General features: G+C 36.2%; 1 protein-coding gene across 4 annotated transcripts; it reads right to left on the bottom strand.

The window, feature by feature from the left end:
* Window positions 1-290: 290 nt before the first annotated feature.
* LOC121093724 lies at window positions 291-27,242 on the bottom strand. 4 transcript variants are annotated; one of them, XM_040606492.1, is made up of 13 exons: window positions 27,089-27,229; window positions 26,390-26,584; window positions 26,099-26,175; window positions 15,677-15,752; window positions 11,884-12,015; window positions 10,901-11,024; window positions 8,495-8,555; window positions 8,348-8,394; window positions 7,823-7,898; window positions 6,776-6,877; window positions 5,317-6,240; window positions 4,375-4,485; window positions 292-3,219 (listed from the first exon to the last, which is right to left on the bottom strand). In XM_040606492.1, exons 3-13 carry the CDS (start codon window positions 26,125-26,127, stop codon window positions 2,907-2,909), a joined length of 1,995 nt encoding a protein of 664 aa, XP_040462426.1. In that variant the 5' UTR covers window positions 26,128-26,175; window positions 26,390-26,584; window positions 27,089-27,229; the 3' UTR covers window positions 292-2,906. The 4 variants fall into 4 exon arrangements, with proteins under 4 accessions (XP_040462427.1, XP_040462430.1, XP_040462429.1 ...); XM_040606493.1 differs by lacking the exon at window positions 26,390-26,584 and having other exon boundaries at window positions 291-3,219; window positions 27,089-27,242; XM_040606496.1 differs by lacking the exon at window positions 27,089-27,229 and having other exon boundaries at window positions 291-3,219; window positions 26,390-26,433.

Here is a 27,242-nt window from a genome sequence, read left to right as displayed (position 1 = left end):
CTGTGAGTTCAGAGTTCAATAGTTGTATGTGTTAAAACTCTTACAACTCTATCAAATAATTTTGTACTGCCCCTGGATTTTCTGTATCCTTACACTTTTCTTCAAAATTTCACACTCATGGCAGTGGGAAACCAACACTGTTCATCCAAGTCTTGTTTTTTTATTGCTCTGTGACAGAACAGCATCTGTTTCTAGGTTTGCTGAGAACATACACAAAAAAGACCAAGAAGATTTGATGACATTTTTGTAGAACTGTAAAATAAATAACAGAAAAAGTGTTGGGAGTTGTTTTGTGTGGTTTTTTTTTTTTTTGAGTGCAAGTGTAATACAATATTTGGCTAAAAAACAAGAAGCATTTTATTTTATTTCATTTCATTCTCTACCATGTGGATCAATTAGTAATTGAATACTACAGATGCAAATATGCAGTGATGACTCAGCTGTGGAATTTGAGATAAATGTCAGTAACAGTTTGTAATGTATTATGTAGGCTTAACTCTACATAATTCCATTAGGAACAATAGGGTGAAAAGCCTTATCCTAAAGCTAAAAAAAAAATAAAAATAATCAAACCCAACTTTGACTGTTTTCATATAGTAATCTCAAAGTCATTTGTGGAAACATTGTGTCTATTAATTTTGCTTGAAAAGATAAATCCAACAGTTACGAAAGGGATGTTTATTAACAGGAATTACACCATCTGCCTGACTGCATCTGAACCCTGCAAGGGTCCTGCAGGAACGGCCCAAGGACAGGTAACAGCTAGTGCCGACCCCAGCTCCTCTACAACCTTTCCCTCTGCGCTGAGCTCTCCCGTGCACCAGCTACTCAGCTCCACAGGGAGCCCCAGCACCCCCAGCCTGAAGTAACAAAGGATTCACTGTAGGGTCACTGCAATCCTAAAAATTGTATTTCAAACCCCAGAACAAAAATATGAAGGGTGAATGTTTGCTCTTTATTCACTTCATGAATACTGCATACACTGTATAAAAAAAAGACAAAACAAATGCTTGTAATACCAGTCCCCACTTCTTAGCTCCCTGCTGAAGAATACCAGGGGTTTTTTTGTTGTTGTTTTTAAAAAGAATCTGGCAATATAGTAGCCCATGTTGCAAATTTTCCTTGCCTCCAAATAAGCCTAGATAAAGATTCTCATTACTCATTAAAAAAAAAAACAAACCCAAGAAAAAAAAAAGTTAAGGAACAAATGCCTTTTCTTAACATTTAGCGCTCAGTTCCACTGGTTTAGAGAGCTTCATTCCCAAGACCCCATGAATGAGGCTCACAATCAGAGATTTAATAGGAAATACAATTGACTAGCTGCTGTGAAAACGAGAAAACTATTTTGTACAATGAACAAAGCCAAAGTTGTTCTACCAGTTGCAAAGGCAATGAATCATTTGCAGTTTGAATTTATATCCACAGAATCTTTCAATTTTGGGAACTTTGTGCATGTGTTAAAAAACAACAGAATTGCCAGATGTTCCATGCTTTTCAAATCCAGTCCTCACCTAATGGTCATAGAACCATGAATTCAGAAGTCTGGGGTTTATGCTGCAGCTAAAAGGCAAAAAAGCTCTGTGGATTCTGGCTATGAACACTGCCTTCCCCCAGGTTTTCCAGTGTGTATCTACACTCTCTTGCTTTATACTTTACAGCTATGGTGCTTTTGAGACAGTTTAACTGCATGACTTTATTATCTAGCATTCGTTTGTTTATTTTAATATCATGGTCTACCTTTATCCTTGTTAACTGTGATGGCTTTTAAAATACTGATTTATTACACTGAAATAATAATGAGAAATGTAATTTTTAAAAATTTACCTAAGTATTACATTAATACTGTTTTCTATCCTATGAACTAAGATTTCTATCCTATGAACTAAGAAATAAACTATTGCTGCTACTGTGCAGCTGCTGGCAAGAATTTAGTTAGTTTGTTGTACTTCCTTCCTGAGACCCACTGAAGTGGCAGTTCAGAGGAGACTCTTCAATACGTGACTCTTAAAAGTAACTTACCTGAAGAGGTTATTCTTCTGTTCTGATTACATTACTCTGTCGTGCTGTGAAAAGAACCTAGTAAACAACAGAAGTGGAGTGTAAGACAGATATGGCTGACAAGCAAGGTGTAAGTACATAGGCATGGGTGACCCTGGCCAGGTGAGACAGGTAAGCTGATACGTGAACCACCTCATCTGGATGTGTTGCTGAGGCTATTCTGAAACATATACAACCTATGGGACCAGGACAAAATACACAGTCAGGATGGGATATTCGGATTACTGAAAAGCCAGTTTGACAGAGTATTCAACCTCCATTTGCTTCCACGTTCTTAGCAATCTGGGAAAAATTCTGCTATGAAAAAAGAGTGCAACTAGGTAGTTCAGTTGATGGTACAGAAAATCTGGAATCCAACTGCAATGCTGCAGAGATTGTTAGAAATAATTCAAACTGCTGCTTTCAAATTAAAGGATGAAGTGGACATTTCTTCATTCATTTCATAGTATATTTTTCTATAATCTCAATGCTAGTCTACCTGATAGTGCAATATTTTATTTTGACTTTTGCATCCAGAAATTACATACATTTAAAAGAAATGAAAAACAAAAAACACAACTACAGTCACTCAACTCAGTTGTTTTAAGGTACAGGGTTCCAATTTCACTAAAAGGAAGGACTACTTTAATTCCATGTGTACTGAGACCTTGTCTCCAACTACGCTTAACAAATACACCCTAATAAATTTAAAGAACCAAACATCAGTAGAAGCTAATCTTATGACAGAGACCAGTTCTCTACTACTGAAATTTGTATTTTCCTGCTTTGTTTAAAAAAAAAAAAATTGGTCCACAAACAAAGTAAAGTGGGTAAAAGTAAGTCTTAAGCTGAGCAAACATCCTTTTAATTCAGTTCCAGTTGTAGCGGTCTCTTGGAAGTAAATCGTAATGTGTTGTCTCTTCCTCTTCAGGTCCATAATCTAATGGCAGGCCATAATTGTAATCAACTGTGACAACTGGTAATCTTTTGCTTTGTTCCATCTCTCTGGTAGTTTCACCTTGAAAAGGTTTTCTTTCATAGTCTACTGAACTATCTTCTTGGTGTACAGATGAAGATGGATGCATTGTTCGTGAAGAATATGGTGTGAATCTGTTTTTTCCTCTGTTAAATTCATTTGAGGGATGCATTCTCCTGTTGTCTTCAGGACAATTTGATCGATTGCTGTAAGAAGAACAAACATGAACAATTAAATCCTTAGAAATAAAAACTGTTGATTTAGTGTTGGTGGCCACCATTAGAAATTAAACTTGAGTACCGTTGGGAGAAAAAAATTCAGAGCCTCATTCTTGTTTTTACGCTTTCTACTGTATGTTGCATATTTGTTTATATTAATGTTTCAATTCTAATGATTCAAATCACAGCTCTTTATAGTAAGTGATCTTACTAGAAGATTTTTTTTTTTTCAAGTGTTGTTTCTAATTAAAATTCCCTGTTTATTGAGGCTTTCTTTACCTAGGGACCATTTTTGTTCCTAAGCCCATGTTTTCATTTTTGTGAATAGTATGTAATAGTAGCCCTCTAGTACATAGTCTCAAGAGGCAGTAATATAATTTGGATTCATAGTTCCAAATACTTCAATTATTTATTCTTCTGCAATAGGAGGATCACTCTTCTACAAGATAATGAAGGATCTCAAAATGCATATATGATATATACTTTTTGTATTGGGTTCTCTTTACTCTCAAGTAACTTACTTTGTAAAATAGGTGGTGTATAAAGCCAATCCAGAAAAATCTTGGTAATTTTAGAACCTTCTCCCTCGCTGAACCAAAGACTAATTTAGAGTGGAAAGCATCTCTAGAAGCACCTAGGGCCACCTGCTCAAAGTAGGTCTAATCAGATGAGTTCTGCGGGGCCTCTATCTAGCTGAGTTCTGAGTACTTCAAAGGATGGGGATTTCACAGCTGCTCTGTGCAACCCGTTTCAGTGTCTGTCCATCTCTCACAGCAAAACTCATCAGCTTGTTGTAGACAGCAGTTAAGAGTTAAATACAGCATCTGTATTTTGCTTTTTTGCTTATTGACAACAGCTTTTCATATTTTACAGCATGTTAGCTTGAACTGTGCTTGTCATGTCAATGACTTACATTGGGGATTCTCAAATCATTTCATAATCACACACAAACTCAATACAGATGGACCAAAAATTAGTCACATTATTTGCTTACTGTTCAGATTTAGTGGTTTAAATGGCATTTAAGCAAAAATATTAACATCAATTATACTGTGTAGTTAATTTGTATTTTTTAGCTGGGAAACTGGGGGAGTAACATTGTAAAGGTAAGTCAGAAAAGAACACATGAAATGTGATATTTACCTATAAATTCTGTTAAATTCATCATTATCAGACCCGTAATCTCTGTGAAGTGAAGGAGATGAGGAGAAATGAGATTCTGGTACATTTTCATGAGATGAAAAAGATTGATTTCTGCAAACATTCAAAAGAATCACATGTTAAGAAGAGTACCAATGGTTGTAAGCTTTTGAAAAATATGCATTTATCAAATGATAAAAAAGATAAAAATCTTTTTACTTTTAATAAATTTTAATAAAAACTCTCATAATTGTATTTATTTAACACCTCAAAATGGTATGCTTCATTGTAATGATATCCTCTGTTTCAGCTGTGCAATGGAAGAAATGAAATTGAACTTTACTAGCCCGACAAGTATCTGAAACATGTTCTGAAATATTAAAAATATTTTGAAATATTATGTCAGAATCCAATAGTTTTACTAATAAATGATACATGTATTTTGGAGAATATGATACAAGTTCAGAAACAAAAGGATTTCTAACAAATTAACAACTCATGGAATAAACCAATGCAAGTCCAACTTCCTTGTAGTGTTACTGTCTATCTCTGTTTAGCTCAGGGCATAAATAAAATTTCATATCCTCTTCTGTCTTGATGATTGCTTTTTAAATGCAAGTTTCTATACAAAACAAAGGGGGACAAAGAGTTTTGTTTCAAGCTGACAGTAAAGAGGTCAAGGAAATGCATGAGCTTTAAAGAAGCACAACCTTATAATTCAGGAAACATTGTCTTTCAAAGCTGCAACACTCCAGCTACAGCAAACCCTTCCATAAGTCAAAATAAAAACAAGTTAATTAACTGATAATTTGTACATTATTTAAGAAGGATGATTAACTGATTTCAATTTTTAAAAAAAATAATTAATTTGAAATTTAATTTAAAAGTGCTGAGGTTTATACTTTTGTTCTCTAATTCTGGTCTTACAGCTCAAAGATGCTTTACCTGTCTGCACACCATTGACGTGGCAAGTCATCATGACCTGGATGATCATGAAAAGGCCTTGGCCTTTGTCCATGCCCTTTATTAACATAATCAAAATCTTTTAACTGAGTCTGTTCCTGTAAGTCATCGTAAGACTGATGGTCATGAAAAGGTCTGCGTCTTTGTCCAGGACCTTTATTATCATAGTCTTTTAGTTGCATCTCCGTTTGCAAGTCATTGCGAGGCTGGTGATCATTGAAAGGTCTCAACCTCTGCCCACGGCCCCTATTAACAAATTCAAAATCTCCCATTTGCCTCTGTGGCTGTAAGTCATCACGTGACTGATAGTCATGGAAAGATCTTAGTCTTTGGCCAGGACCTTTGCTGACACAATCTAACTCTTTCAACTGCATCTGAGTCTGAAATTCTTCACGAGATTGGTGGTCATGGAATGGTCTTCGGCTCTGGCCACGGCCCCTGCTACCAAAATCAAAATCCTTTGACTGTCTGCCTTCCTGCAAATCATTATGAGACGGATGGTCAGGAAAAGATCTCTGCCTTTGTCCACGGCCTCTGTTAAATTCAATGTCCCTTGGTTGTCTCTCTGCCTGTAAATCATCATGAAACTGGTGTCCATGAAAAGGTCTCAACCTTTGCCCAGGTCCCTTGTTATTGAAGTCTAGGTCCTTCAGCTGCATGTCTTCTTGATAATCATCATAAAACTCGTGATCAGGAAAGGGTCTTCGCCTCTGTCCTGGTCCCCTATTGTAGTCCCAATTTCTCATCTGCACTGGTGCTCTTAAATCATCCTGAGTCTGATGGTCATGAAATTGTCTTCGTCTTTGTCCAGGTCCCTTATTAATGAAATCAAAATCTCTCAATTGTATCTGTCCTTGCAAATCACTGTGAGAGTGGTCATCATAAATTCTTAATCTTTTCCCAGACCTGTAAAGAAGTTTTTGTCTTAAATAGAACATCATATTTATAAATGCTACAAGTCACTAATGAGAACAGGGTTTTTTTAACCATGAATTGATATGAAAGACATTGCAAATGTATCAAAGCTACTAAGAATCCAAACTGTAAGATAACAAAACTTTCAATGTCATAGTAGAAGCTGTGACAAACATTCAATTGTAATTCTATAGCGCTTGTTAAATAGGCCAAACTTCTGATTCCAAATTAATTAAAAATAACTGCAGATTACTGAAGAATAATAGAGAAGGACAGGTAAAGTAAACCTTTTTTTTCCCATGTTTTTTCCATGTAAACTAATTACTTAGGGACTTCTAATAGCACACATCCCTTTCTTTCCCTTATCTTTCCACTGTTTATCCAATTCTGTAAATATTTTGCATGAGTAGGCTATATTCATAAAATCTCTTTTTAATTAGAGTATCTATAGTATTTTCAAAAAGAAACAATTGTCTTTCCCTCCTGTGGTTTTCTTGGCTTTTAATTCCAGGTTTCAGCCTATTACCCCTGAAAATCTTCATTTGGGAACCGCTCTACAGGTCCTTCCACTGCATGTGGTGGCGGAACAGTATCTTCATCTGAATCCCATACATCCATTCCAAGGTTACTAAGAAGAATAAAAACATCTCACATAAGCTTCCTTTTTTAAAACATACTACTGAGAGAGAAAAAAAAAACATTAAAGTTCTTCAGTTCAGAATGACAGATATCTTTGTATGCCAAGTTAAATTTGCAGACATTCATAAGTTAGCAGATTTTAATCTTGTAAATTCATGTGGGGAAGGGCTGCAGGGAAAGCAAAAAGAATACCTAAACTTCATAAGCTTGAAACAACATCCTAAAGGATATGGAGACAAGCACCATGCCTATTCAAAATCTGACATGGGACTAAATCACGCACAGACTGTAAAATAATGATAGCAGTAAAACAAAGGGCATTCAAATAAACTAAAAAGACACGAATCAGGTATTAATTTTAGAATCAATTTACTGCTTCAAGGTATCACTGGCACAAATAACTTAGGAATATCTAAAAGTTAGTTATCCTTAGGTGAATATGATAAGCATAACATTGAACATAGCAGGGATACAACTACTATGAACAGAGGAATTGAGAACAATCTTCTACTTTCCCATGCCTTTTTATTCCTGTTTTACTGTTCTACTTTTTTTTTTTTTTTAAATATCTGGTTCTACCATGCCAACAACAGCAGGCAGATCACAGAGCTTACAAAGATATCTTTGCAGATATTTCAGCTTATAATGTGAGAATACAGAATCAATACACTTGTCATAGTATGATAAAACCACACGAATGCTCAATAGCAGTTGTCAGATTAAAAAAATCTTTTGAACCACATAAATTCAAAAGACGAATGAAGTTTTCTGCACTTCATGTTATTCATATCAGAAGCCTTACAATATATGTGTAGTTGCATATTAAAGGTTTAATAGGGTACAATTTTGGCTTATAACTGGAAGTGAACTTATATAAAAATACCAGTAGACAGACTGGAAAATCTTAAGCATACAACTAAAAGCATTTGTTTACCTTCTCATTGGTTGTGTTCTGAGATCTGTGAGATAGACAAGACCATCCATGCGATGACCTCTAGCGTCACCAAAAGCTAAAGAAAAAAGGTAAGTCTAAAGAAATGTGCTCAAACTGAGTCACAAAAATGTGAAAAGTAAGTTTCTGTTCACCATGAGATGCTGAATTTGAAACAATTCTAAGTTGCTATTAAATATTTTAGCAAGCTGTCATCATTGCAGCATATGTATTTTTTTTTAATCAACTGAAACTAGTAGTGGTAGCAACTTTTGACTGGAAACCCTTCAAAGCAAATGAAAATAAAGAAGAGATTTTAAGCAGTTGGAACATACTTGTACACTATCAATCTGCTAATGCTCAAGTCTTGCCTGACATATAATCAGCAGTCAGATAAAATGTTCTATGGAAGCCAGCACATGAAATAACTCTAAAAATACTAAAACAGAATTGTAGTATTTGTGAATATAATTGTAGGAAACATGAATTACAACCTGCCATGTGCCTTAATTCAAACTGTGTAAATACCTTGAATTGCAGCCTCTGGATCCCAGCCTTCAACATCTATAAGATATCTAAAGAAAAACATTATTATATTATTGTCCCAAAGGGATTACAGAATATAAGGACACTATATTTTATGAACAATGATTTCTGGTTTTATACAACCCTTACCTGCATATTAGGTAGCCAGTTCTATTAATTCCATTAGTACAGTGAACGCCAATGAGTTTCTCTATTAAAAGGAAAACAGTTTTCATAGTTCAGAAAGTGAAATTACTAAAAAATTAGTGAAGACAAAAAAAAAGCATTGTGCTTTTCTAGCTAAGTAATGATAAACAATTCTTGCTGTTTACAAAATTATACTGTCACGCCTGTAAAAGAACAGACACATCCCGACTCTGTCCTCTTCATGCTGGATCTCTAGCAGCAGTTAGCCCACTGTTTCCAAACTTGCAAAGACTGAGATTAACTCTGCAGAATGTCGGAAAAAAGAAAGAGGAGTGATGATAGGTAGAGCAGCTGGCCTCAACCAGAACTGCAGTAACAGGAGAAAAAAGAATAAAATATGATTTTGAAAGCAAATCTAAACAAGAAAATCTAAAACTTAGGAACTTACAGATTCTTATAAAACTTACAAAAAGGAGAAAGTACACATAATGTCCCTAGTGTCTAGGAGTATGAAATACATGTAGAAAAGATGCCGTTGTAATGTCTAAAGAAATCTTGTCTTTATTGGAAAGGTTATACTATCAGCTAAAGGCTAAAAAGCAGAATAACTTACTATTACTAGGGTGTTTCAAATGAGGTGCTTCCAACAGTAGTAGAGAAACACTAATATGGTTGTGCAAGACTAATAAAACCTCATCCAGACTATCCCACACAATTCTATTTACTCATATTTAATGGAAAAAAAAAATCAAATCAATATATGTATAGAAAGGGCTACTATGACGGTCACAGAAGAAGTTTATGAGAAGGGACCTTGGAAGCTTGTCTTATTTAGTGTGTAAAATCAAATCTGTGGCGCTGACTATAGTAACGGGAATGGAGAACAACAATACTTCAGGGCAAAGTTGGCATAATATAAATGTATATATTAACTGATTGAGAGTTTTAGGCTAGATTTTAGAAGAAAAACTTTAATCATCACAAGAACGAAGTTGTGGCAGAGACAAAGTAGTGACAGATGGTCTTTGAAATGGGACTTTGATGAATTTTTCAATGAGATAAAACATAACTGTTTGCCACTGATCAGGACAGTTGCATTGCCATCTGAGCTTGTTATAGGTTGGTGTCCTAACAATTCAGACACCAAAAACCCCACCATCCCAAAAATTATCTGCAAGAAGAATCTTGAGAAATTTTAGAGATAATCTAAAACAAGAGGGCAAGTTACAACAAGTTAGTAAGCATAAAAACAAAAGTTCTCCCAACTCTGAAGTTACATAAACCCTGCCAAAATGGTCTTACTAGCTGGAACTGCAGGTCTTCATCCAGCAACAAATTAGCAATTGATTCTCTCAATTCTGAGAATCAGAAATATTTAGATTCAAATACAGACTATTCTTTGTCACACAAAAAATCACTAGATCAAACCCAGAAGTAAACTAATAATCTCCAACTAATCTCCCTAAGCCAAATAAGAACCAAGGAAGACCTTACACACTAACTTCCTGAGCAGGACAAAAGTTGCTTCTTAGACCTTTTAGTTTTCCCAGCGCTTCTAATTCAGGCTCTCATACCTGAGATTTAGGTAAGAGCTCTCTCACAAAACAGAGTTGACCATCCACAGCAAAACCACAGTTATGCTATACAAGAACTGTATGCACTTGGGAAATTAATATCACTACTTTCCCACAGAAAATGCCGAAGTAACCACAGCAAATAGCATGAAAAGCTTGAAAGAGTGGTCCTCCTGCCTACGAAGAATCACTAGCAAAAAAAGTGAGAAGGTAAAAGCTGCAAACAGGCTGTGGCAAAACACATGCATTTATTTCTGCAAAAAGCACGTTATGTCATCTCAGCAAGAATGGTACTATTGTATAAACACTAAAACAGCAGCAGAGCCACACTCTAGAAACATTGACACTGTGTCTGGAATATGATTTCTCAGAATTGCTAGGATATGACGGTAATAATGGACTCATCAATCAAGAAACTGCTACATCAGACTAAATGGACTTAAGTTGCTCATATGTATCGGTGCCCAGTGCCATCAGAGAAATACTGTGTTATTTAGAACATCCATAAAGGGCTGGCCGCCACAACACTAAGCTGATGGTAGACAATTTGGGTCAGACAGATTAAAGTCTTTGACAGTTATTTGACACATAATGCAAATATAATACTATTACAAAGGGCATTTAAGTTACTAGCTTTTTTTGAAAAAGGCATGTTTTGAATGCAAAAAAAAGATAACTAGTGGTTTACATAATGTATCTTAAGATAGTAAAGTCAAAGTGCTATGGAAAGTCTGAGATCCCTGGTGTCGTAAATACCTAATGAAATCAATAAATGATACAGTTAGTATTGAAATAATATTTTTGGGTTTTTACAGCCTAAGACGCCGATACGTACCATTTCCTGCATTCTCCCACAGGAATTTTCTGACCCATTTTTTGAACTGTAGGATAGTAGCATTATCGGGAACTTCAAGACCAACAGTATAAAGTTTCTTATACTGCACACTCTTTGGTAAATCCTAACAAGAAGGAAAAGAAAATGGTAATAATTATTGAAGTCTTGCTTCAATGAAAAACCTTAAGAAGAGTTAACCTTAAGCAACCTTAACCTAACATAATGCCAATGTGAAACAGTAGCTCAAATCCTGAGTAGAAATTGAAAACAATCTTGACATAATTCTATAGAGATACACTCTCAGAAACTACCATTTACATTTCCACTTTAAAGACCTGATCTCAAAGAACAGTTTCTACAAAAGACTTACTTATCCCTATTAAGGCAGCACATTATGTAAAGAGAGCAGATTCTTGTAATTCAATTTTAACCCAATTATTAGCAATATTTGTCCCTCCCACTCACAATCATATATATACTCACATATTCACCCCCTCAAAGCTTACAGCCCACATATATTTAAAGATTAGCATTCAGTTATAATACTGCTATTTATTCTGCTTATCAAAAGGAGACTGATTAATCAAAATTCTTTAGACCATACTGGTAAAAGTTGGAAACTGATGAAGTAGTTTAAAAACTACAGTTTCTTAGTGGAATCTACTGAAGATCAGTAAAAAAAAGACATCAGAAATAAATGAGAATGTCTTCAGGACACAGACTAAGTTTTCTGCTCCCTTTCTGTGGTGCCCGGCACTGCAGTCTTTATCCATTACTCTGAGTTACCATAATACAAATAAGCCACAAATGAAACTAGCTGGGAGGAATTATTTCCTTTGTGATAAAACATTTAGTTTCTATTGGAGACACAAAATAAGTCCAGATGGCTTACTTGTCTGTTCCAATTCAAGGTAAGCAAATGTGTAAATACTTTAACACAAAGATTGCACAAATTATTTTATTTTGTTACATGCTCATATTACCTTAACTTCATAGTATCGTGTGGTGTATGTTAAATCAATAACTAATCCAAGCTCCACATTTAGGGCTTTCATTGCAGCAATTAAGTCTTTTGGTGTAAACTTCTGGGTTGGCGTAAGCCTCTGGTTAATTGCCTACAATGAAAATGGAAAAGAAAGATTTTCTTTTTACGTTCTAATAACAAGACATTTGTAATACTCAGTGGTTTTAATTAGGACTAGGAGACATCAGTATTCAAAAGGGAATGTTTACAGTATCAGAACCACATCCACGTATTATATGAATAAAAGGAACCAAATAAAAAGAAAGCAAGAATTTGTTGTGTATTCTATCCAGATGAAAATGCAAGAAAATGTGTGAGAATTTCCACTTTGTATAGTGTTAAAAAACTTTACTAAAAGAAGCACTAATTTGATAGACACAAAAATCCTGCAAAATGTGGCATAAATACACTGATTTTTAGTAACTAGACATCAGCAAAAAGTGAAACACCACAATTCACTTTCCCCCAAACATACTTTGTCTTGCACAGTAACACAAAATTAACAGTGTATTTCACATAAAACATTAGAAGTTGTGACACAGGAGTTCATTTCTTCTAAAGGTTTTAACTTACTCCCCACAAATGTTTTGCAGACATTTTTATCCCTGCTTCATCTCTTGGCAGAGTGTACGTGCATGTCATTTAGCACGGGGAAATATTAAAGAAGACTAAAATACGGCGACTGAGAAAGCTACATGTTGGTGGGTGATGAATAATTAATTTCATTTTACAGAAACAGCAGGAAAAAATTTCACCCTATTGTAGCTGTGTTTTTTGAAATGCATTCTTCACTCTAGCTATGAAAATGCCTCATATACACAAGACTGGATTTTCCCCGAATAGTGCATATCCATTGTGAGAGCTTTTTGACACAGGCTCAGCCACAACCAATAAAGACAGTGGCAAAAGATGCAGCAACCTCAACCACTGCTCAGTTCCTTTGTCAACAAGAAATTCAAGCAGACTGAACTTAGACCTAATGGAAAGGAAGGCAGCCACAGACCACATACCTCTTAGAACCACAGATGCTATAGTGTAACTAACCAATCCTTCTTTTGACTGTGTGGATTATAATCTAAGATGCTAGCAAGCACTTATCTCGAGTCTGGAAACACAGACAGGAAACCAAATTAAAGAATAAACAGCAGGACAGTTCTATCAAAGCCGATAAATGATTAGGAAGCTTGAGATAAAAAGAGTAGGGTAGAAAGCATATAGAAGTATTCAGTCCTAAAAAAGAGTAGGGTAGAAAGCATATAGAAGTATTCAGTCCTATATATTTCAGATACTGGTGCAATACTAAAAAACAGTGGAGGTTGTTGAGGTTCAAGCAAAATGAACACAAGTCACTTATCTTGCCATTATTCAGCAGTGACTTTTAGTAAAATCTGAAACTGAACTTACTAACTTTGAGGTGACAACAGTGAACCTGCAAAAGGTCTATGGTAGAATGTTAAAGAATTTTTCCTATTGCTATATAAAAATCACACAAACTGAGGTGGAATACAATTTTCAAAAATATTACTTGACTGAGTAAACAGTTAAATGTGTTACAAAACACTGTTTTGAAAGACTTTTCAGGATTTTCTGAAAAACTCTTGCGGAGTATTCATATTTTATGTGTTTAATTGGGCTTTGACAATGTAAGAAATCTGTTATCAATTCTAAAATCCTTCTAATGGCATGGGAAAGAACTTGCCCAGTCCTTACTATACTACGATGTTACTCTTAGCATTATAATGATCATCTGAAAGGACAGGAAATCCTTGCAAGTAAACCCATAATTTTGAAGCCTTTACTAGCAGTACATCTTCTGCTAAAACAATAACCCTTGAGTTTTGAAATACTGAAAATATGTTTTCTTCCTTTGGGTGAGGTCACCTATCATCAGTTTCCTAATAGGCAGCAAAGAAAGAAACTCCTGTATATTTAAGAGGCCTGTTCCACAAATCTAATAACAGGACTTCTGACAGACTATGGCCAATTAGGTCTCCAGCATTTCTGGACAGATTTACTGACCTCCACCATCTTTGCAAAGACACCACAGTTATGCATTTTATATGTATTCTGCCACAAACTCCATGAGCTTCAAGCACAGTCTCTGGCAGACTTGTCATTTCTGTATCTTGCACAGTTGAGACTGAACAAACTGGAGGGACAGAAATGTTAACAGATTTTGCTTTCTTGGGTACCAGACATTATATCTGTACAAGTTCAAAGACAGGGTCCCAGAACTGGGATCTATGCCCCAACGAGATCAGCAGAACTGAAAGTGAGCAACACACTGAGGTAGACTACCTACTTGTGAGGCTGCTGGAAAGGTTCACTGACAAAGTCTGCCCTTTTTATGATCTCTGGTGGAGCTCCGTATAATCACAGGAGTTACAAGGAAAGAGTAAAGTTAGCAACAAAGTATCTTCCTCAACAATGGAGTGACAGGGAACTAGAAAATGACATGCTAAACAAACAAAACCAGCACAGAATAGTGCATCTATGCAAAAAATCATTGCTAACTCAAGTGGAATTACGGGAGCTGATGATACAAAAAATCCTCTCTCAAATATCCCAATAGCAAGGAAGCTAATTATAAATCTACTGAATTTTGTATTCACTGCTAATTCTGTTCACTGGCAGTCTTGGTAGAACGAGACATGACTATTGTGGAATCTGTCAGTACCACGGAGAGCATGACCAATGTCACACCCGAGAACCTTGGTGTCAAAGGAACCAAACCATCATACTAAAGCTGCAAAAGCAGCTGCAGGAAGCAAACTCTACAAGCATTCCACTTCAGTCATTGCTGACAAAAGCAAACCGGATGGTGACTGAAAACACGATGGCCACTACTATACCTGAAGATGCAAATCTTTTGTATATGAATACTATAGCACAATCTGTAGACAACTGCTTAGACAGAATTGCCAAGGTTATGTCTAGTCACTGAACTTTAGATGAGCTCAGAAACTTTTACTTCCTGTGTATCTGAAGCAAGGACTTGTAAGAGTTAATTTATACAATATTTGTGTTATACAGAAGGGCAAATTTGCCCTGCTTGGCCTAATTTGCCCATAATTACCCTATGCATCAATCTACCAAAGAACTGAAGAGCCTAAAGAAGATAGCCTCCCCATTTTGCATTGTCACAAAGAATTAAAAGATCTGACTCAGTAGAATAGATTAAGATGGCACTCCATGTTAGTAAGGACCTAAAGGAAGAACTAACACATTAATAAAAGAAATATATGAAGACTTCTTTTATAAATATATTGAATTCCTCCAGATCACTGAAGCTTTTTGCTTATGAAATTAGTAATCTGAATCTATAATTTTAGAAGTACTGCAGTGGCTGGTATCCTTTAATGAGTGATTGATTTCCATAAAATTACATTTTGACTTAAATTGCCTAGATGTTACTCATACCATAACCCCTTCCATATGATTTTCTGACAATAGTCATGAAAAGATGTTATATAATATAATGAATTTAAGCCACTTAATAGTGATCACGTTAGAGATTTTATGATTTTTAAAACATAAATAAAAAGAGTAACACCAAATACAAGTTTTAAAAGAAAGAGAAAAGATACAGAATATTATGTAAAAAAGCTACTAGTAGATGACTGGAAAGGCAAAATCTGAATAAATTATTTTTTCATAAAACTTCTGAAGTTTGTATGAATATTCATGCTATTCTTCATTATTTTTTGCACTGTATCTTATAGAGCCAATCTGTAGTTACTTTTTATACATACCCCTTTTAAAGGTACTTTGAATGCAATAAATCTGGTTCCTGGTATAGGCTGCCCAACTGGTGTCAAACTCCGCCATCTGTATTGAAACAAATATTTATTTTAAAATATTTTCAAATTACATAATTCAACAGAAGACATCTGCAGCATCATGTAAAACTTCAACAAAAAAATAATAATTTCCTCTTCGGATTAAAACTTTGGTGAAACAAAGCACATAAAATTATGCTCCTTTAAAATTATACTAACAGTTATTTTGAACTATGTGAAGTATCTTACAAATATCAGGCAAATCTAGTGCCATATCACATAGTTTAAATATAGTTATATCAAACTCCAAGCAGAAAGGTTTACAGTTATCTTTTTTCCTATGATGAGCCATACAGCTACTAGCATATTATATTAAGAGTTAGATTTCCAAACAGCAGGATCCAATAGTTCCTAAAATTCCTTGACGACAGAAGCGATTGCAACTGATGTGCACCAGTTTGAAAAAATGACCAATTAAATCCTGATACGTAAGTAAAATCTTTTTTAAAATCCATCTTCCATTAGTAATTTGCCTGTTTCACCAAGAAACTAAGATATTTTTAGGCTAACTATAAAATTTTGTTATTATGTATTTGAATAAAATTAATATGTCAGCATTACTTTGGGATAAAAGAAACAGGGAGTTGCCTAAGATGCTGGAAGAACACCAGCAGAATATTGCTACAGCACTGATCAGTGCAGAAGCTTGTTTAGCACACTACACAGCTTACATAAAGACATTTTTGTTTTCAAGTCTAAAGTCAGGAGCCATAATAAAATTAATCTTTCTTCTTTATAGAGGATCACCACAAAGAAAATACTTCTTAAAGATAATGTGCACCACACCATCACTGTCATTCTAAAGTAAAATTTATCCCCAACCCTACAATTATTCTATGAAGTGGTTTCAAGGTATCATCAGGACATTTGGAAACAGTCTTTTTCCTTCCTTCCTTCTTCCAACTTCCAAAAAATTCCTCCCCTCAAAATGGTAGGACAGCATTTACAAACAAGTAGCACCAATATAAATCAAAGCAGATGGGTAAGGTTCAACAGGTAGAAAAGTACTTTTGTAGTTGGTAAAATTTTTCGACTTAGCTGAAACAAACACCATTAAAAATCATATGTTCGCATCAATCATTTAATCGACAATGTAATGCGAAGTTTACTTTCATTAAAAATACAGTTTCTAGATTTTAGGAATGTGTTTACTTCGTAATATGCTGCTTTTTCAAAGAAACACTCTTGACTGTACTCTCTGTTGGTACTTTGAAAAATACAGAGAATATTCCATCACACTAAAACTTGGCAAAAATCATCTACTGATATGAATGAAGATTTGTTACAACACTTAAAAACACTAGTAACTCCAAAACCAGAAAGAACGGGTATTCACAAATTCTACACTGTACTGAAAAAAATCTTGATGCATCACATCTCAGAGATTTCAGTTTTTTTAAAAATTATGAAAAGCTTTATCTGAAAACAAGTTAATTGGCAGATCAATTTTATCTTCAAAGAGTTAACTTACTAAATTTAGCACTTTTATTTCTTCTCCTCTTGTGAGGACAACTTATCTCTATGACCTCAGAAGAGGCAGCTAGATGACTTAAAATCTCCATAGTCTTTTTGCATTTTCAGCTAGTACCTCAATGATTAAAATACAAAAGATTTTAATAAGATTCTTTTACAATGGTGTCAATTCATTTAAGTTTTTGGAATTAATGTTTAAATTAATCTCTCCCTTTAAAGGGAGCTTCCAACAGCTTCTAGATTCCCTTCTGATTTTCATAAAACCACATTATTTATGAAATAAATGGAATACCCTATTTTAAAATAATTCTAACCACTCAGTATTTTGCTTTGATAACAATTCCCATATGGGACCACAACAAAAACTAGATGTTGGCTGGCAAAACTCTCAATTAAATATCCATAATGATACTTATCATAGTATATAAATATTACCATTCACAGATGCTTGGAAGTAACAAAGGAAACATTTTCAGCATGGTGACCTGAAGCATAATTGATACTAACAAATTATGTAACAATCTAGTACATCGATGTCTTTACCACTAACTTGCCCTTTTTGTCTTTGTCATGACTTAAAGAAAAGATTGAGGCTCACAATATAGACATACAGATGCTTAGTTTAATCAATAACAAATGAAATAGCCAAGGAGTAATAATAACTCATCATTAGGAAGGCTGCTGCAAACAGCTATCACGTAGAAGACAGTAGGAGGTGAGAAAGTATAAGGGCAAGCTAGAGATTAGATTACTGAGAGATGGTTGCAGTAAAATCTTTTATTAAATTCCAAATTATTGCAGGAACTTTGTACCTCATAATTGTAAAGACCGAACAAAACCAGTCTCCTACTTCATATATTCCCTTAGCTTAGCATAGTTGCACACAAGGAAAAAAATAAAGCACCTTCTGAGTCACCGTAGTTTGAAAAACACTGATCAAGAAATTACATATTGTGTATCATAGAATAAAAGTGTTCTAACTTGGCAAGTTTTGCTAAGAGAATTTTCAAGTTTGTGAACTTTGGACTCTGCTAATTGTATGTCAGTTGTAAAACATGAAAACAAAAATCTGAGACTATGTTCCATTTATTCTGGTTTACGATAGAGAAGTTGTATATTAATCGATTAAGATCATGGTGTAAATGGACTGAGAATACTACCAAAGCTAACAAAAACCACACATAATGAAACATCTTAGTTACCAGCAGTGTTCAGTCAAAATAAAATAAAATTAAACGAAGTCTACAGAAAAACTGTGAAATATGTCCTGTGCATGATTTCATTTTATCTCATTCACTTCATCTGAGAATGGTACTAAATGTGGTGAACCTTATTTAGATGTATATTTAATCTGAACTATTGTTAAAATTAATGACAGTCAGGTTTAACATCAGCTCCTGCCTCTTGCTAATTTTAATAAACCTGGAAATTATGTGTCTATTTAAAACAAGGAGATACTCTTCCTGCTTTTGCTCTGAAACTTCCAAACAGGATTAGAAAATCAGCTGTACTTACAGATACAGAAACTAGTGCAGCAGATGCTGAGATGCTGTCATAGAGATAAAGCAAACAAGGATACAGTATTTGTTCTTCAACCTAGTTCAATTACTCTTTGGTATTACTTCTATCAATAAAATCTACACAATGCTTTACAAAAGTAGGATTTAATCTGACAGCCAGCCATACTCACATATACATGTTTAGAAACATTCTGAAGGAAGGCAGGAGTAAAAAATCCCAACTGCAAAAGACCAACTACCTTATGTAGTAAGACAATTTAAAAGATGTCATAAATCAGAAATTCAGATCTTTTTTAACCTGCTTCCTCTTGGAAAACTATGAGTGGAAATCCACCATGATTATCAAAAATGTGAGCAATTAAAAACCAATAAGAAATGATCAAAAAAGGCTTAAAAATCTTATCTTTTCATTAGCAATGTAAAAAAGGCTTTGTAAAAATTCTGAACTTGGGATTGACAGAGCAATGCACCAGGATTACACAGTTTGTTATCAGACCTTAATAAACTTGTGCTTTTATTCTCCTGTATTTAACTCTGTTTAAATCCTCCTAGAAAAAAACTACCTGCAAAATCAGCAAGAAACAAAAGCTGCTGACAGTTCTATGGTAGAAAATGAGCAGAAGGCACTCTTCATCAAAAAATATAAAGGGTATATGTTCAATGTTATCTTTAAAATGGTATTTAAACAAAGAAATTGCAGCATCCTTCTGCACAACTAAAAATTATCTCAAAACCAGCAGACTGAAATTAAGCAAAGATTGGCTAAAGAAATTAACTCAAATTTGTTCTGTTATCAACAACGGAATATGGCTGGGAATTTATAGGTGATGGGGACTAAAGAAAGTAAAACTCTTCAGAAGTCATCTAGATAAAGGCAGAAATGGCCAAAGACAAGTGAGCTGCAGCTGGTCACATAAACAGGTGTCACAGGAGCAAAGACATAAACAAACATTTTAACAAGTATGAATGAAAACTGTGACACTTGATGTGTGTCCTGCTTGAACATAAATGGAAGGAAGAAAGCCAGGAGTCAAAGGTGTTCTCACAAGACAGCACCATCATCTTTCCTGTACCAATGACTAAAAGGTAACAGAGGCTTGGGTGACAAACAAGCTGGACAAGAAGTAGCTGAAAAGATGGCAGAAGTTTCCTGAAAGAGACAAGGATATCTTACTGAGACACAGACATGACATTGATTTCTATGCCTAGAAATAAATCTAGGCATTTGCAGCACAGAGGTAATAGCTCTGGCCATAGAACCAATGGCATTCACATTAGAAAGTTGTTGTGATAAGAATCTAAAATGCAATCATGTAAATTCAGAGAAACGCTGCAGCTTCCCAACACAATTAATAGTCAGAAGACGACATACGCAGGAAGAAATTGAAGCCTGAGAACTTCTGTACAAAACACAGTGGTTGTCAAACTGCAGACAATCCAGGTCAGCATACATTAAAGCAAACTATCACCTTTAAATCTGTGGTATTTCTGGTCCTTTCACAAAACAAGCCTCCTTCAGAATCTCAAGTGTGTAAAAAGAACTGCAAAAATCTGCAAATCAAACTCTTAAGTTTGCATCAAAATAGCTATGATAGGCTTTTATGGCCAAATGTTAATTAAAATTTGTCTGAACTGTAAACTATCCAAAGCCACGAACCCCCCCGAATTTGCATATTCAAATAGAAAAGTAACAGAGAAAAGAGCACTTTAAAAAAAAGTGACATATTGTGCACATATGATAAATTTTCAATTAAAGCTTTATTTTTCTAAGTTTTTGAACAGGTAAACAATCCATGGACTACAGGCAGATCAAGGCCTGAAAGTCAACAAAACTAACTATTTAGTTATACAACAATTATTTAACTATTTAGCTACTGCAGTTCCCACTTTGCTATCATGTTTTGTCCTCACCACTTCCCAACTATCATCAATTTTAACATACAGGCAGAATTTTGCCTGCTATTCTAAACAGGAATCACCTCTTGGTTGAGAAAAAGTATTAAAAGCAAACTAAAAATATCATTCTCCTTTCCCTCTGAAATTTCTCTGGTCTTGAATGGTTTCCAGTTAAATAAATACAACTATTACTGATACAACAGACTCTAGTTACCTGATCTGTTAAGAGGTTTTTAAGTCTAGTTTACATGGAAATATATATCTCTGCTTATACATTTTATTTAAATGAAAAGCAAGCATGCTTAATTGTCTTTTTCATTAATCTAAAAATTTCAGTTATATTCAGTGGAACAACAGAAAAGAAACTAGCTTCATGCATTCTCATAAGAGTTTACAAGATATGTGATCTAGATTAACACAAGAATTTAGCAGCAATATGCTTTGTAACAGCAGCAACCAGTGAAATGGCCTCTGTTCAAAACCAAACAGCAAAAAAAAGTTAGAAAAATACTTTAAAATAACGATCAGCTTCAAGACCAATCAACTGAATATCATCAACAGGGCATGCATAGCAGCCTCCACCTTCAAGTGGGATAACAGAAGACAGTATAGAAATGCCTACGATAAAGACAAGCTTACAGTAAATTTGAGTAAGGCAAAATTTACTATTCATGATGAAGCCTCTTTAGTTAAGCTCAAAAGCATGTTGAACAACAAGGTAATAATCCAAGCAAAGAACATTTAAATAGCTATATTTTGCATAAATCTTGCTATTGAAAACCCCCTAAAAATAAATGACAGCAAAGATGTTTATGTAAGTTTTTAAACATACAAAACTACACATCAATGAACTGCAAAACACAGCACAGATTGTACATACCAGTTCTATCTGTAATTATTCAACACAACTTTGAAATATAGTTAAGAAAACTTCATTCATTTGACATGAACATAATTTGTAGTTGTCAAAGTATCTTGCTATGAATCAGTTCTAAAACTTAGAAAAATATATTGGAAATTATAGCTACTATATCCCCTTAACAGAAATGTTAAACTAAAGCATGCCAAAACTGTGTGTACCACAGCTAGTGGTACTAAAATTTTTAACTGAAGCAGATGAAACATGCAGCTGTATGTAATTCATACTCAACCATTTAAACAAATGGATATCTTAGTATTTATTTTCTTCTGTGATTTTTTTTAAGAGAAAAATCAGTATGTTTCACATAAAGACATTACATACATTTTTAATGGCAAGCTCGACAAGGAAGTTATTAAATAATTGATAGGTACAATGTGATGGAGCCACCAAATTGGAAATAATTTGGAAGTTTCATGTCTTTAGTTTGTCAGATCTCAGTGATAAAGTTCTATACATATATAGAGCACAGCAAACTGTCAACAGATAACCTACAAGTTCTTTATGGCAAACAGTTAGAACTCATTGGTCTTTCTGAAGCCTAAACCCACTTTAGAACACCGATGAAACTGATGTTTACATTAATATATGCTAAAAAAATCACTAAAATGTCTATACGGTAATACCTTTACAGAGTAATTATGGTATTTTTGACAGGAAAAAAATCTTAAGTATAAAAGCAAGTAAGCTCTCTTATCTTACATTTCCAAGTATGTAACATTCAGTTCAGCAATAATGTGATCCAGTATTCCTGAGTAAAAGAAACTAGTACTGAACTTCAGATATTCATGGAGAACATCTTTCATGCAATAGTTAAAAATCCATGTTAGTAAAACTGTGTAAATAGGTATACATTACTCAAAAGCTACACTGGGTGGAGAAGTAAGTTCAGAGAGCAATATCTGAAGCTATGCTTAACAAATCAAGGGTTTCTACAATTCTGGAGCCCCTCATGAGCACCTATGATTATGAAGCAGTTGTAAGTTTAGAACTTACCTGGGAAAGTGAATTCCAAAACACTCAAAAAAGATAATTATTGTAACTGTAGAGAAACTCAAGTTTGAAATACTGTCAGCTGTAGCAAGATCATTTAGAAAATACTACTTGGAACCTCTTTTTTTTTTGGCTACTGATACTTCATGATACACACAGAGCTTTATTTTCCAAGTGGTTTCCATACCTCTACAGACATACAACTATTCTGTTGAAGAAAAGATAGCTGTACAAAGACCATGACACGCTGTCAAGACAGAACACACACTGAACAGGTCAAAAGTGGAAGGGACGGAATATAGCTCTTAATCATCTGTTACTACACAGATTTCTAACTTTGCCTTTCTTCAACCCCTGTAAGTGGGATACAAGTAAGTCACAACTTGTAAAAAAGTAGTGTGGATGTAAAGCATGGGAGAAAAGTTTCCTTACCATGTCAATAAATAACTGCATAGCTTTGTATTTCTTGTGGTATATTGTAACTTCAACTCTTATAGCAATGTTATCATTACTCAGATATAAGAAGTAATTTCTCTCCATCCCAAATTTTTCAATGAAAACGCTCTATGCATGATGGTATGAAAGACTTTTACTTTACAAATAAACTCTCACCTTATAGTAACCCTTCTCTTCCATCCACCCTTGAACATGCACAATCAGTTATGCCATGGTCTTTAACATTCCTGTCTAAATGAAAAAGCTGATGCTTTTACATCTGCACAGGAACAATTCAGTTAAACAAGTATGTTTATGGTGCATAGGCAGAAATAATTCAGCTTTGTCCCTATAATAAAAAGACCTCAGTCCTGGTATTTTTCAGTACATGTTAAGGGACACATACAAGAAAGTGACATTTCTGCAGATGCTTTTCAGAACAGAATCTGAGTTTATGAAATTACATCCACAGCAGGATTTTGGATACCGAAACACAAACATGTATAAAACTGTAAAAACATCATAGTATTCTATGACTTCGTTATGTAACTTGAATTCTTTTTACTTCCTGGTTCTCCACTAAGACTTCATAGTATACAGCTACTGAAGGAGTATACCATTTCAGACACCATGAAGAACCAGAACTTGACTCCATAGTGGGAATGGCAGTGCAAGGCATTACTTCAGTCCCTCTTATACTGATGTCTCACTTTGTTACAGTTACTTCTCCGGCACTACTTCCTAGAACTGAGACTGCAATGGACATTACCGGGAAAAGGGAGAAATGCTTTTTGCTGTGAAGGAATACAGGAAGTCTTTACTACAAGTCCACCTCCTCCTTTTACTGATGGAGCAAAGACTGTGTAAATAGCATCAGATCAAATATTCTGGGCTAGGGCTGAGTGACAGGGACATAAGAACAAGAACGGGCCAAGAAGAACAAGGTACAAAACTGGCAGTGCAGATCCAGTGGCAACATTGGCAATTAATACCACTTCAATATTACTTTAGGTGCTGAATACACTCAGAGTGCTGATACCTAGCAAGGTTGCGCAGTGCTATAGCACAACCCTTACGTAATGGCAACTTTAATTATGCTGCAGACATGGTACTGTGAAAGATGATACTAATTAGCTGATCAGTAAAAAAAAATGAACCGTTTCTTCTTTAGTTGCACTATTGCTAGGTACTTCTAGCCTAACTGAAACCTCAAATTTATTATATAGCTTTCATTAGCATCATGGAATTTGAACTAAAACTATTAAGAACGGTATAAAGAATTGAAGCAGTAATAGAAAGACAATCTTAAAAAACATCTATATGTAGCATGACTTTATCTACTACAGTGTTTCTCTTGCAGTGTTGCAAAAACCAGAACAGTCACTGTTAGATTTATTGCTATTACAACACTGTGATATGATTAAGGTTGTACTTCCCTAGCATGCTACAACGTGGTCCTTATGCTACAGTGAACCACAATCTCACTTCTGCCAACAACTATTTCCAGGGCCAGTAAATTGCATATGCAGGTTCACCTAAGTTAAAATTAGTTTTTCTTAAGTCCTCTTCCAGGGTTCACTGCTGGTTTTTTCTGGTGTACTAAAAGAACTACAACATGCTGTGCTAGCACAAGGATGACATCAATATACTGCTGCATGAGATTGGGAGACTGACAATTCCTTAAACTCCTTACTTCCAAAAACCCAATACTGCAGATGTCTAGCCTGATTTGTTAATAGTATCAAAAAGTTAAATATCTGGAGAAGCTGAAAGCACTTCAGTTATCATGAGCTTTGTCAGATCATAATACTAGCTTTATAACTAGTTAGTTCACAGTAGATGTTTCTGTCCTTGAAAGATACACAGGTATGAGTTTCCAATCACAGAAACCAAAAGTACAGTCCACTGTGTCTTCCTTATTAAAGGAATGCATGTAGCCTGAAAGCTGCTCCAGTTCAAATGCAAGAGGGAACAAGAAGGGAAAAATAAGCACCTGACTTTCAACGTTTTAGTAACAATTTCCAAGTATGAAGAAACCAAGGAAGACAGTTATTCTTTCAGGCTTTCTGCATTACTGCTTGCAAACCTAGCCCACTTTAGTTCTATTTTGTCCAATTGAAAACTGAAATTTCACAGAAACTTTCAGAGAAAGACATGCTTAAATAGCTTTTCTTGAATTGTACTCCAATTTCAATCCCTGAATTTGTCAACTATGGAAAAAAAGTTCAGTTTCTTTAAGTTATTTTTTAAATATTTTCATCTTGTTTATAGCTTTTAGGCCAATGTATTTTGCAGGAAAACATGCTTTTTGCATTCTATTGCTCCTCCTAATAATGTTCCTAATAAACTTATTTAACACTTCCTGTAAAACAAGGATAACGTACAAACTGCAAGTTACTGTCCCAGTAGAGTGCCTTTGTATCTCAGCACACCCTCCTATCTAAGAAGTTTGTACTGATATCAGCAGTAACACATAGGTTAAGCTTCTAAACTTGGGATTTCCTCTTTTTTTTTTTGCCCCCAGTAGAGCTGAAGAATAGATCTGTATCTGTTTTAAGTGATACCATTCTGTAGTCCCCATATGCACTCCCAATCAAATCATCGGAAAGCATGTATAGTGCATTTGGGTTTTAAAATTATTTTTGCCTATAAAAATTTTTGTTGTCCTCTGGTTAAAAACAAAAATGCAGGATGTTTCTGGACTTGACTCCATGAAAATATTCCTTGACCACATGCATGCAACCACCTGCTCCCATCTTATCAGCTCTTCCTCCACTCCTGGTAGCAAACATCTGAGTAGTCAGAAGAATGGACTACTGTCCCATTTCCCCAGTAAGCATACACCTGGGGGTAAGAAGGTTAGGAAGAAGGGAGTGTGTTTGGCTGCTGAAGGAGAGGTGTTCACAGACAGGCTGGAGCATCATACTCACCTGGGGGATGAAGGGCTGAGTTGTTCCTGTCTTGGAGAAGATACCTACCTTACCTTGCTGTAGGTGGCGAAGATACATGTGGCAAGAAAGCACCTAGGGCAGTCAGAGCCCCTTCTCTGTGCAGGACTGTGCCCGCTCCTGCCTCTTGCTTAATCTGAGAGATACTTACCCATCAGGGATAGTATTCTTCTTTACCATGCTGAAAACAGGAGCAGGCAGAGCAGGAGACAGCGGTGAAAGTGGGCACTGCAGCAAAGGAGAGAGAACCGCGCAGTTAACACGGTGCTAATCTCTTTCTCCTCTCCATCAGCGGGCCTTTTCACAGGGCTGACTCTCAAGTAAAACAAACCAAGCGGTCAGCTGGGGCTTGAAGCCATCCGGAACAAGTTCTGCAGCTTGCAAGCCATAGCCTATTTTCTCTGCTGCTACAGCATGACAAGACGGAAAGACAACAACTCACCTCTCCTCTCCAGGAGATCAAAAGAAACAGAGAGGAGAGGCAGCAGGTTTCTCTCTAACTCTAGCAGCAGCGCTGCGGGGATGAAGATCTTCCTGGCAGTCCCTTCTGCCCTCTCCTGTGGCTCGGAGCAGCCTGTTCTGCTCTCGCGCTCCCACAGCTAGAACTCTTGTCTCAACGGGCAGAAACTCCGGGCAGCTGCAAGAGGCGAGGCCGGCACCTCAGCAAGGGAAGGACCATCACCTGCCCCACTCTAACCTAGACGGGCCCGCTCCCGCTCGATCCCGGGCACCGCCAGCGCCCGCCGACCCCAGCGGGCCCAGGGCAGGGAGGAGAGAGGCGAGGGGGGCGCTCCCCCGCCGCGGGGGGCCCATATCCGCCGCTCCGGAGAAGACGCTTGAGGCTGGCGCCGGGCTGCCCCCTCAGAGCCGCATGCCCCCGCGAAGGCGGGCAGCCCAGGGCAGGACCGGCTCCCAGCGCTCTCCGAGCGGGAAGCGGCTGAGCTCGGGGTTAGGAAAAGAGACCGGGGCAGGGAGGGGGGGGGAGGTCGCGGCCCGACGGCGGGGGGCCGGGCGGTCGGCTGTGAAGAGGGGGTGGGCTGTGCGGAGAAGGACGAGGGCTGCAGCAGGAGGCGGTAACGGGGAAAGGCCCGGGCGCCAGCGAGGCGGGGCGGGGAGGACCGGGGCTGCGGGCGGCCCGTACCCTGACAGGATTTCCCTTGCAGAGGAAGGTTGTTGCGAGACAGAACGTTCCCGAAATGATCTCAAATACGCCTGCGCAGCACCGGCCACCTTGCCGGTACCGGGACTGCGCCTGCTCCTCTGGCGCCGCGCCGGGGGCACCGAGAGCGCATGCG

Source organism: Falco naumanni, chromosome 9 (genome assembly GCF_017639655.2).
Source record: "Falco naumanni isolate bFalNau1 chromosome 9, bFalNau1.pat, whole genome shotgun sequence".
Lineage (NCBI taxonomy): Eukaryota > Metazoa > Chordata > Aves > Falconiformes > Falconidae > Falco > Falco naumanni.
This window is presented reverse-complemented; position numbering and strand designations above follow the sequence as displayed.

Bases quoted from the DNA above. Each gene is read 5' to 3' on its own strand.
- LOC121093724 (XM_040606493.1), bottom strand. From the start codon at position 26,127: ATGGTAAAGAAGAATACTATCCCTGATGG. The intron at 11,025-11,883 runs GTAATATGAGCA...CCTTCTTGTTAG, and splicing joins CACGATACTATGAAGTTAAG to GATTTACCAAAGAGTGTGCA. The intron at 7,899-8,347 runs GTATTTACACAG...TTTTTTCTTTAG, and splicing joins TCCAGAGGCTGCAATTCAAG to CTTTTGGTGACGCTAGAGGT.